The sequence below is a fragment of the Mus musculus genome, chromosome 15 (genome assembly GCF_000001635.26).
Source record: "Mus musculus strain C57BL/6J chromosome 15, GRCm38.p6 C57BL/6J".
Taxonomy (NCBI): Eukaryota; Metazoa; Chordata; class Mammalia; order Rodentia; family Muridae; genus Mus; species Mus musculus.
Window position 1 is genome coordinate 13,056,446 of NC_000081.6, and position 12,352 is coordinate 13,068,797.

Genomic DNA, 12,352 nt, shown 5'->3' on the forward strand with positions numbered 1-12,352 from the left:
GTGCTTATGCCTGAGTGCCTGGGTGCTATGTGTGTGCAGGTGGCCATGGAGACTAGAAGAGCATGCGATATCCCTTGGTGCACAACTGACAGGCAATTGGGAAAATCCAATGAAACCTGGATTCTCTGGAAGAGCATCGGGTACTCTTACCCGACTGCTGAGACATCACGTTAGTTCCCTTCTTTTGAAAAATGGGGTCTTTTTAGGCTGGCCTGGACCTCTTTATAGAGCCCGAGTCTGGAAGCTACCACTGCTTCCCAAGTGCTAAGATTATATGTGTGAGTCACTATACCCAGATACATTTTCCTTCTAGGGGAGCATGGTCACAAAGACATCTATTTTTGAAGGAAAAATTGCATCACAATTCCCACTTGGGAAGTCTAGCATGATGCTTGAGAGGAAGGCAGTATTCATGGATGTTGTCTTCCCTTCTCACATAAGCATGACAGTTAATGGTATCTGAGATGCTATTCAGTATCTCAATTAACCACAATATAGAAAACCCTTTATGACCACAAATAGGTTAAGCACATAGCAACTTCTATAGCTATAATTTTTAGAAATAGGGAAATGATAAATTCTTTCCTTGCAAAGCTTTGTGAGCTTTTATCAGTGATGACATGCCTGATTAAGTTTACAGAAGCATAAAGTCCACTTTCCCAACCAATGGCAGCATGATGGTACACATATGCTTTGCTCAAGCAAATGTATAAAGAGAGAGAAAGCAGCTATGTTGCTTTTACAACCGTGGCCATATCAGGAATCACTCTGCTAATTACCAATGGCAGAGCATGAAAGTGTTCACACTTCCTGAGAGTAAGTGGTGTTTTCGACTCATTTAAATAATTTTAATAAAAGTGCCAGTTCTTCCTAAGTCCAGTGATTTTGACAACAGTGCCAACAATGGAAATACTCTTAGAGTTAAAATTTTACACAAAAAGCATATTAGAGAAAGCCGTTCAATCAAATGTCCCTACTCTGGGGGAAACGGGGTGGGTTGTCATTGACATCTGTCAGCGTGATGTTCACGGTCGTAGTCCCCGACAGTCCTCCCATCTGGCCGCCCATGTCCTTGGCCTGAATCACCACTTGGTACTGTTCTCTGTTTTCTCGATCCATGTTGAGCAACGCTGTCTTGATGATACCTATGGATGTGAAATTGAAATTCAGGAGTGGAAGGAGAGGCATTAACGGTATTTTATGGAATCATTTATTTATGCAAACAAATGTAGACTGTCATCCACAATATGCAAAACACTATGCAGATGTCACTGTGATATAAAGATGATTACACGCAGCCTTTCTACTGAAGGAAATTACAATCACACAGGGGGAGAGATACTCATTAAAAAGCCTGTATTACAAGGAGAATGAAAACAAGTACAAGTCAAAGCCCGAGCAAGAGAGACTGCGAGGAATGCAATGTAGGTGTCATAGGATGACACTGTAAAGTATGACTGGCATGTGGCATAAGAGGATGTACCACCCGTGCTGCTCAGTACAGAGCATTGAGGTGTGCCCTGAGCAGATCAGAAAGCCATATGCCCGAGCTGACACCAGAGTTTCACATTATCAACTTGGCTAATTGCTCCTCAGGACTATGTACTGTAATGAATGTTCTGTGGGTTTTATAAACCACAAAACTATGTGCTAAGGAAAATGGCCTTAGGTCCCTCTCAGTTATGATCTTGTGTGATCCTTGAGAATTTGGGGTTTCTTACAGAAGATGCGAACATCGATTCAACTAATCCCTACAGTAACAAACGTTTTAAAGATAGGTTAAAGTTATCTCTACTGTTAGGCAGTTAGATAATGACTTGAAAAAAAATCTCTTGAAGTTGGCCTAATCTCTGTAGAGTGTTTATGCTTAAATTAACTTTCTTTTAAAAATCACCAGAGTAGGCTCTGTAGCCCTCTCTGCTCTCACATTCTCAAGCTTAACCACTAATGAAGCTGAAAATATCTTTTCTTCCCTTTTAGCAAGAATGCCTCAGACAACAGGTCAATTTCATTCCCATAGTCTTGGCTTCAAGGAGCAGCCGCTTTCTCTTCTCCAAATAATAGTTGTTCTCTATTTAAACACAGGAAATCACCTTAGCCTTTTGTCCTATAAGTAGAATAATTCTAATTTTTCTTTCTCATTGTTTTCAACTCATCATTTTTCTCTCTTCTTGGGATTCTATCCAGGTTCATTCACCTTTTAGCACTTAAATTCTAGCTGGATGTAGTAACCCAGAAAAACTCTGACTTAAAATAAAGAATGTTTGAAAAAAAAATAACATGAAAGGAACCTGATTCAAAATATGTATAGAATCCACCATATGACACAAATACTTTGTACTGAAAAATAAACCACCAGATATCATGGTTCTTTTGACTGAGGTGCTTTTATATTCTGCATTCAATGACACACTTGTGCTCCATATTGTGGAGAGGCCCCAGCACCTATGTGCTATTTATAGCTTAGCAAGCACACACTGTCAAGAGTTGGTTTGTTCAAGTTAACCCTCTCTCAGCCCAGATGGCCCCGGAGAACAAGGTTGATATCAACTAACTTGATCGAGCATTTCAAAAAGCGCCCCAACCCCAAACATCCACAAAATGAGAGAAGACAGCAAGAGATGATAATGAGAGAAACTTAGGCATTGCAGCTCCCAGAAACACGTCTGGCCACTTGACCAGAGGGCAGGACTGAGCCCCAGAATGACAGTATGCCTTTGTGAGGCTTCTTCTCTGCCCTGTGGTCTGCTGGCTGGAGAGGAGATGGAAGACTTTTTTTTTTTTTTTTTTTTTTTTTTTTTTTTAGGATGTTAATCAACTGTCTTCTCAGATTGCCAGATCTCTGAATAAAGCAGTTTTAAAGATTCAGTCCCTGTCTCTTCTCTTTGGCATCTGTGACAGGCAACAATGAGTCCAGCATTCCAGTTAGATTTTGCAGGGCATTTTTTAAAAATAAGATGGTATAAACAAGATTCCATAAGGTAAGCTGATTTGTTGGACTGGGATGCAATGGACTGGATAGGGTAGGCCAAGACATCAGAAAGAGTAGTCCAAAATCTTAATGGTGTGACAGAGCTATGGTTCAGTTCTTGCTCATGCTCTAAGCAGGCAAGCAGGGATCTCTGTTCATAGGTAACACTCTGGCATATGGGCTGAGACCCTATCTCAACAAGGGTTTCCATGATCACTGTGGCCAGGGGAAGGGAATATGACAGATTGTGCACAACTCTGCTTAGAAGTGACTTGTCTCACTGCTACATTTTATTTGTGCAAATGTGTCCCATGGCTGTACCTAGCTTCAGAACAGAAGAGAGATGTGATACCACCAAGTAACTAGAAAAAGAGGAAGAAGGACTCAGGATGTCTGTGAAGAGCTTTGGTCACTCTCAGAAAGGGCGACTCTTTCTCACCTTCATGCCAAACTGGATGGGAAAAGAACCAGAAAGGAATGATTCTATCCTATACATATGGTGTGAAAGACTCATTGTCGTATTTATTTTTAAAATGATCTGGATGTCACACTTACAAATAAATCATTAGAGTTTGGCAGAGGCACGAGGAAAATCCAATCATGCTGATTTTTTTTTTTATTAAACAATATGCTAGCTCAGCTGAGCGCGTCAGTTAAAATTACAGAACATAGACGAAGAAAGTGTTCTAACCTGTTTCCGATTCCACTGAAAAGTAGGGCTGTCCCTGCAGGATGCTATAGACGACTTTAGCACTGTTCCCATATGTTGGGTCGTCAGCATCAGTCGCCGTGACTTGGACCACAAATGTGCCTGCAATGACAAAGATGTGATGAAAACAAAGAAGGGTCATCATGACACGTGATGCATGTGCATGTGAAGAAAACAGGATCTTAACTGAAAAGAATTAAATTACATTTCAGTGTGTGTGTGTGTGGGTATTTGTGTCCATGTGATGGCTCACACTTGCCACTGAGTATGGAAGCCAGAGGGCAACATGTAGAAATCATTTCTTTCTTTCCATCACATGATTTGTGAGGATCAAATTTAGGTCATCAGTCTTGGAAGCAAATACCTTTACACCCAGAGATGTCCTGTTATGCTGGTTAGTGTTTTGTTAACTTGACACATCCTAGAATTACCAGGGAAGTGGGAACCTCATTTTAATTATCTCTCTTGGATTGGCCTGAGGTATGTCTACAGGGCATACACTTGATTGGTGGTTGACTGTGGACTGGGCAACCCCGGGGCAAGAGATTCTGCAGTTGTATAAGAGAGCAAGCAGAGCAAACCGTGGAGGGCAAGCCAGTGAGCATCACTCCTCCGTGTCTCTGCTCCAGTCCCTGCCTCCAGGTTCCCATATTGGTTTTCTTTGATGACAGTCAGTAACCTGAAAGTCACAGTCTTTTATCACAGCAATATAAAGTCCAACTAGAATGCCAGCTTCCATGACAAAGGAGTTGAGAACCACAGTACAATATATGTTGCTAGGAAGCCATTGATCCTTGAATGGAAAGGGATGAGAGTCACATCAATGGATGCTGTATGGACTAGGTTAAAAAGAAGAGCAGCCTTGGGTAGAGGTGGGTCCTACCCATCTCCTGTGATGGACTATGATGTGACTGGACCCTTGCAGCAAGGGTCCTTTCAAGTTACCTAGGATGAAGGTAGGTTCCCAGAGACAATCAGCCTCTTGAATTACTTGGTCCACAGGACTTCTGTTAGGTGTTGTCTAGTGGGTGGCCACTTGAGATTCTAGTAGAAATCCTATATGTTCTTTCTCTTGGACAGCAATGTGGCATATGAAGCCACAAATGTAGCAGCTGTTGTGATATTATATGCCTGGGGACAAAGCTGAATAGGACAGAAGCCCACCAGGAAGCTATGATCCAGATCAAATTTGTCCAAAGATCACTCTGCTTTAGATATCATGGCCAGCAGATAGCTTCATTGTTTAAACTAGTTTGAGTCAGGTTTCCTAATATGGACTCTTCAAATATCTGATCATTCCAAGATTTTGAACTTTTAAAATGGTAGTTTAGACCATATAAAGAATTAGGGTTGGCGGGAGAGTGCATGTAGAAGCCCCAGGTTTAATCCTTCAACTTCAAATAAACCAGGTGTGTGACATACACCTATAATCCCAACCCTCATGATGATGGAGATCAGAAGATCAGAAGTTCAAGGTCATCCTATGCTACAATTTGAGTTCAAAGTTAGCCTTGGCTACACATTTCAAGACACGAAAACAAAGCAAAACAAAAATTGCTTGATTGAAATATTATACTATAAATATCTGATAGATTAATTTCAAATTATTAAAATGGAATGTACGAAGGAAGCTATAGTGTATTAGGCTGGTATTTTTATTTTGGGGGACCCTTACCTAAAAACTTTGGAAATATCACTACCCTCCTTAAAGGCCATGTAAATTTCATGTGTGTGTTTGCATGGGTGAGCAGTTCCAAAGGGCCCTCTGGTTAAGGGCACACTATAGCTGTCTTTTGATATTCCTAGCTGATAAGCAGTGGCTGTCCGGTCTTTGAAAAGGGCAGGGAAGTTCCATGCAGAGAATATGAGAATTTTAAAATTGCCTTTGTAATATCTAACCATTTCATTTATTAAACAAATAGAATGCACTGTGTGAGAGCTGGATGCTCTGGCTCTCATTGTATCGTGCTGGGACTTGAGACGCAGTACCCACCCTTGTAATTTGGCAGGTTAAGTGGCCAGAGTGAGAGCTTCCTGTGATTTCAGAGGGAGACTTAATGGAAGTTAGCAAACACCCAAGTTCTTATTTGCATTAATATAAGTTCTGCTTGCCTTTGGAATGTGATTTTCTGGTGTTCTAAGCACCCATTAGAGGCAGCTACCGCAGGAAGGGCTCTACGCCTGTTTTCTTATTTAATCCTCATGATTATCCTTCAGAGTAGACATTTATTATTTATTTTTGTAGATGCAGAGTCAGAAGATCAAAGAAATCAGGATCAGATAAATCAAATAATTTGCCCAGGGCTACACTGCTGGCTATTAGTGGAGACAGTTTCAAATTAGGTACTCTGGATAGCGAAGTTCTCGTTACCCTACGCTGTTGTCCCATTGCCTTTATATACAGTTTTTAAAAGACTCCTTTGTCTATGCCAATATTGACTTTCAATAATGATGGATATCAATGTTACTGTGCATGTGTACAAATTCTCTAGGCATGTATTTTGGTCTTTTCTCCAAATATTTGTAATGCATATATTCTTCCCTGGCTTCAAAAGTGAGTGACATTCCCTGAGAGCCGTGCAGGGAGGGCATAGGCCTGCATATCTCAATACAGTTGCTCTGAGTGGTGCTGGTGACAAAGGGAACCTTCTTTAATTCGTCCTTTAAAAAACCAACAAAACAAAAAACCCCCCAAAAAAACCAAAAGCAAAAACAAAAACAAACAAACAAAATACCTACAAGGAAAATATCCTCCAGCCCACGCCAAAACAAACAAACAAACAAACAAAACTTAAAAAAGAAAATATCTAATAAATAAATAAATAAATAAGTAAATAGGAGATATAAAAACAAAAACAAACAACAACAACAACAAAATCCCAAGCCCCTACTTTGCTCTAATGATGGCTTCAGATTTTTCTAACAGAACAGAGCAGGTTCAAATAAGACAATTTCTTCCTGACCTGGGGTGGGGTAGGGTGGGGTGGGGGTGGGGGTGGGGTGGGGTGGGGGTGGGTGGGGTGGGGGTGTTTGGGGGAGGGGATGGGATGGGGATGATAGTTTATAGTCACTTCCCCAGGTTAAATAGTTTCCAAAGCTTGCACCTCTGAGTTCCAGCATGCCTCATATCTAATTGATGTGACCACAGAAAAGTTACTCTGTAACTTTAGCCCTTTTGAAGTTGGCAGAGAAAACAAAAACAACCTTTTACTTTAGGAGTTTGTAGTGAGTAGCTGTCTCCCATGAAATAGTTTAAAGCTTCTAAGAGCTGTAGCAACGGAAATTTCTCCTGCCTTCTAAACCCTGTTTACTTTCTTCTAGCTTAAACAAATTTAATCCACACAAATTAAACTTAAAATTGCTAGTGAACTTGTGCATAAAATATTAATCCTCTGTATTAAATCTCATGGCCGTCTCTACCATCTGTGTACTGTTTGTGGATCAGAAGAAAAAAGCTTTCTTAGAGTCCTTCTCTCAAGTTCACTGTTACTTGATGCAACTGCCAGTATTTTTTGTTGTTGCTTATTAAAGAAATTGTGTGTGTGTGTGTGTGTGTGTGTGTGTGTGTGCGCGCGCGCGTGCGCGCGCGCCACAGAATGGCTGTGGAGGTCAGAGGGCGTCTTTATGGAGTCTGTTCTTTTACACCTTCACTTGGGTCTGGTATTGAACTCGGCCATCAGGCTTTTGAGGTAAGTGCCTTTACCTGCTGAGTCATCATTCTGGCCCTGTCAGCATTTTTGAGGCTGGACTATAAATGCAGGCATTTATTTATTTATTTATTTATTTATTTATTTATTTATTTATTTAAACTGGGAAGATTCCTCAGACTAATTGCGATGTTGACTGAGAGCAATGGAGGAGGCTGCTGTCTTTGAGTCCGAGGAACAATGGGAGAGAGAGCAGATGAGACAGTCTGGCTCATCCCAGTCTCTTCCCATGCTTCGATAACCTTATCACTATAGGAAATAGCATCTTCTTACAGCAGTCATAAGATAAGACTGGGGGACATTAGACAATGGGGTGTACTTTTGAGAAGGACGGGTGGTAGCTCTGGGATTTGGCTTCTAAGTTCTTGCAATTCATTACATTTGGCTCCAGGTTCTTCCCCTGGTGGGTGTGGAGACCCCACTCTGCTGAACTCACATCTCACTCACCAACATCAGCCATCTCCGGGACTGTGGCTGTGTAAACGTCCTTGGTGAATATTGGCTCATTGTCATTGATGTCGTGGATCTTGATGATGAATTCAGACTCAGGCTCGACGGGTCTCCCTGTCCTTCTGTTGACAGCTTGAGCTCGAAGGATGTAAACAGGTTTTTCTTCCCTGTCCAGCCTCTTGGTGGCCTGTATGTCGCCTGTGTTCTCATTGATAATGAAGAGATCGCCCGCTCCATCTCCTGAAAGGATATATTTAAGTGATCCATCTCCTCTATCCTGGTCTGAATGTAACTAGTGTAGGGGAAAAAAAAAATTGAAGAGAGTAAAAGTCAAGCTCTTGATCCTGAACTGCTTTGTCCTCACCATGCAGTCTATGTTAACCGTTCATCATCCCACATTTAATAGCTGGCTATTCTAAACTCCTTACATAACCCTTCAACAGAGAACACCACTCAATGAACGCATCCCTTTTTCATAGAATTTTCTAGACTGAAATAGAAAATTTCACACTCGTTCCTATTTCGAGTAACAGAAAACTGAAGACAGAAGAAAACCCGAGATGCCCACGAACACTGGATGCATCTCTCCACCATGGAGGTCAGAGCACTGCTCACTGTGCACACACACATTCTTCATGGGCTCTACTGCTTAGGAGGCCTTTGGTATTTGCATGACAGGCATCTGGATTTAGTCTGCTTTTTGATGAATTAATGAAACTAGGTGATCACCTGGGGCCATGGAGATTAAAATTAATTTTCTGGGAAGAAGTGATGTTTGTTTCAGTGACCGTCTAATTCAAATTAAAGCATCCAAGAGACTTCTTCAGTGCTGCTTGCAACAGTGCCCAGAGACCAGTCACTGGCCAGTCTATCAGTTCCTTGCAACAATGGCGTCTGGCATTCAGATTTTAGTAGGAAATAGGAAAAGACCTTCTGAAGTGCAGAGACAGCCTAAAGTTGAAACTGTCTGCCTTATGAGGGAGTGAGACCTCACCGCCTCTGCTCCCTGGTTCTTGGAAGTAACCAAGCAGTATGTGATGGAGATTCCCTGTCAGTGGAATGGTCCGGAGAAAAGCAAGAATTAAGTGAATGCCCAGATGCTATAAGAATGGAAGGTGATGATCCTATGCTGAAGAAGTAGTTTCTGTTTCCTAACCAACGGATCCCTTCTCAGGGTTGAGTTCCTAAATTCTTTTCCCTCTATGTAGCAAGAGTTTAGATCTCCCAGCAATCTAACTCCAGTGACAGATTTTCAGAACATGGTTTGCTGTTGAGGACAACCATTTAACAGCCCGAGTCACAGGCATCAGTGGTGACAGACATGTCAGTTACAGCAGGACCTCCGTACAGTCCTTCCTTCAAATAGAAGAGCTGGGTAACAGCTGTAACCACAATAGGTAGACATCTGTGGGCTCTGATTGACATCGCATGAAAGGCTCTGGGTAGTTTCCAGACCAGTGGTTTGCAACCCTCCTAATGCTGTGACCTTTTAATATACAGTTCCTCATGTTATGGTGACCCTCAACCATAAAAATTATTTTCATTACTACTTAATAACTTAGTAATTTTTCTACTGTTATAAATAGTAATTTAAATATCTATTTTCAGATGGTCTCAGGTGTCCCCTGTGAAAGGGTTGTTTGACCCCTAAAGTGGTTGTGACCCCTAAAGTGGTTGAGAAGCTGTGTTCTAGTGTCCCCATGTTCTAGTGTCCCCATGTTCTAGTGTCCCCATGTTCTAGTGTACCCACAGATGGACGATCAAAGCAAAGAGGACCTGAGTTGATGAGCTGAGCAGTTACCTGAAGGTGTGTTCCATGGAATATCTACTACACAAAGCACAGAGGGAAAGGGCTCTGTGGTCCTGTATATTTGGGAGATACTTAATCTGTCTCTGTCTACGAATCCCCTCCTAATGGATGAAAAGCTTCAAGGGTCTGCATTTCAGACTTTATGTGGTGTGACTTTGTTTAACATGGCTCTGTGAAGTTTTAGTGTTCAAGGCAATATTTTTGGGTATGACCCATGACAGCCTTCCCGGAAAGCTTCTTTTGTAATCCTGAGTATCTTTTACCCATCACTGTAGAAACAGGAGGTCCAAAGTTCCAATTTATGTGTGTTTCAAAATCACACCCGGCTCAAGTGTGTCAAAGACGAGAATCTGGCAGCAGGAAGGAGCCCTGTAGAGTACTTGGTGCAATGTCCTCACTTCTGGAGGAGGAAAGGCTATGTCCAGTGGCACACAGCTACACTGAGTTAATCACTGAATTTGAGAATGAGAATATTACTCATACAATTAGTAGCTTTGAAAGCAATTTGGCAGAAATAATGGAAGATAAATGTGAACAGGGAGGAAATTGCTTAAAAGTGAGACAAAAGCAGTAAGAAATGTAAAAGAGGAACACTCTATGATTTGTGTAATGCGATATGCCAAGGAAATACTGAAACCACCGTGACAGAGAAAGAGCCACTAGGGAAAAGTTAACTCTCCGTTGACAGGTTCTAATGACTGAAGCACACTCTTAAAAAGCCATTTCATTAACTGACAAGGTAAGCAAGCACCACTCTTGCCCTTCGGATGCGCGTTCCTGGGCAGCCGTGGTCAGCAGCTGGGGTTAGCAGCTGGGTGCAGCATGTGGGACGTACATCTGAGTCTTAAGTACAGGTCACATTCACTGTGTCCCTCATCAGGTGTAAGACCACAGCAGAGCCAATTAACCTCCCTAGCCAGGACCCTTATGAGTAAGATGAGGTTAATAAGAGCTGCAGGACCAGCGGCTGTAAAGAACTAATTAGAAGCCATATACAAATACCTCATTAATTGCCACATAAACATGCAATAAAAGCACGGTATGTGTTTTATGAATTAGAAAGAGCCGTCTTAATGGCAGATCCTGCTAACATTAGCTGTGAATTCATCACGAGCATGGCTCCACTCTTCTGACTTTGAGAACTTTGAGAACCCTGGAAACCCAAATTTTGTAAACACTTCTTATCTCTGAGGTAAAATCTGTTACAAAAAGCCAGTGATCTTCTACCGGGTGGTGACCGCTATCTTTCCCTGGGATATATTACAGTCTTTATTTCACTAGATTATAGACTCTCCTCGGCTGCTGCCATCATCATCACCTTCAATTCGGAATTGTTGCACACTAAGTCGGTGAATACCACATCCGGTCACAAGATTTATTCAGGTAAAAGTAATCAGAAACTTATTTTTAGCCGTCACACGAGCAGCCATTTCCATGAATTATACTACAAACACCCGAGGCGATGGGGGTGGGGGTGGGAGGGGCCAGGAAGTGTGAGCCCGGACAGTGTTGCAGATCACAGCTGTGATTTATCAATATTTGAAAACCAGTGAGAAAATGCCTCTCCTCACTCAAGTATGCGCTGATAATAAAACAAATTAGCCCCTCCCTCCTCTCACCCCCTGCACGAGCTTTCTGGGTCGGACATGCCAAGTGCATATAGCAGAAACCCCCACCAGTCCCTCGGCTCTGTCTCTCCTCACTCTCCTTCCATCCACTGAACACCCCTGGGGTCAGCTCTTTCCTCTGTTCTTGAGAGAGAGAAAACAGAAGCCTCCGGTGCCTGTGAAAGCAGCGGCAAGCAACAAGCAGACATTAGGGGTTTATTGAGCACTTAGATTTTAATTGGATTTTTTTTTCTTTTGTGATGTCATTCATCACGGCCACTGGAAGAGACAGGAGTGGAACAGCAACAAATAAAAGGTTGTAGGTTGCCCGTGGCATATTTTTACTAATTTCAGTTTAATGTGCCTGTTCCATTAGGTTTAATAATCCGGCTCACTTTTAACGGTTCACCATCAAGTAAGAATTAGCCACGTCCCCCAGAAGTCTCCCCTCACCTGTGGCAGGCAGGGTTTCTCACAGCAGTAGCCAGAAGGCGCTCTGACTCCGTTTCTCTGCTTACTTTTCCTTTTCTATTTTTTCTTTTTCTCTTTAAAACAACAAGTGCAGTGTCTTGGAAAATAAATACAGGGATCTCTGTTTGTGGCATGGCCCCATGGAGAGTGTCACCAGGCAGTGGCAACATCATTGCCTGAGGGGCTGTCCCTGGGAACACAACATCCTTTTATCTGCCACATGTACCAAATTGCAGCTTAATTTTGAATTAAATTCAAGGGCATAACATTAATTGTATAGATTTTCAGTAGTCTCTGAAGCCAGCCAATGCTGCTATGTTATGTGCATTCCTGTGTGCCATTTAGTGGATCCCCGAGTCACCACTGTCCAAATGGAATTTTCTAAGTACACTCTCCGTTGGGGTGGAAAACAGAGTCTAAGCCTACCATGCCCTAGATGGGATACATAGGTGCCTACAACACCCAGAAGGGATTTTATGGAAGGAAATATGTGACAATTGGTGGAAACAAGGCATCGGTTTATGGTGAATGTGTTTATAGAAAGTAGGGAGAATGTAGTAGGGTCTTCAAGAAAGGAAGAGTTTCTCACCTGGTATGTCCTAGGGAAACCAGAGACCAACTACAGAA

General features: G+C 42.1%; 1 protein-coding gene across 5 annotated transcripts in view; it reads right to left on the reverse strand.

Annotated features, from left to right (window-relative positions):
• Nucleotides 1-12,352, reverse strand: part of Cdh6 (cadherin 6) — a 147,709-nt gene that overhangs the window by 27,747 nt on the left and 107,610 nt on the right. For 4 of the 5 annotated variants that reach the window (XM_006520018.4, NM_007666.4, XM_006520017.2 and 1 more), the window contains exons 3-5: nt 7,835-8,129; nt 3,663-3,782; nt 978-1,145 (exon numbers count right to left, since the gene is read on the reverse strand). In XM_006520018.4, the coding sequence (XP_006520081.1) occupies nt 978-1,145; nt 3,663-3,782; nt 7,835-8,129 (583 nt within the window). The remainder of the gene's footprint in view (nt 1-977; nt 1,146-3,662; nt 3,783-7,834; nt 8,130-12,352) is intronic. The other variant, XM_017316421.2, reaches the window with a different exon arrangement.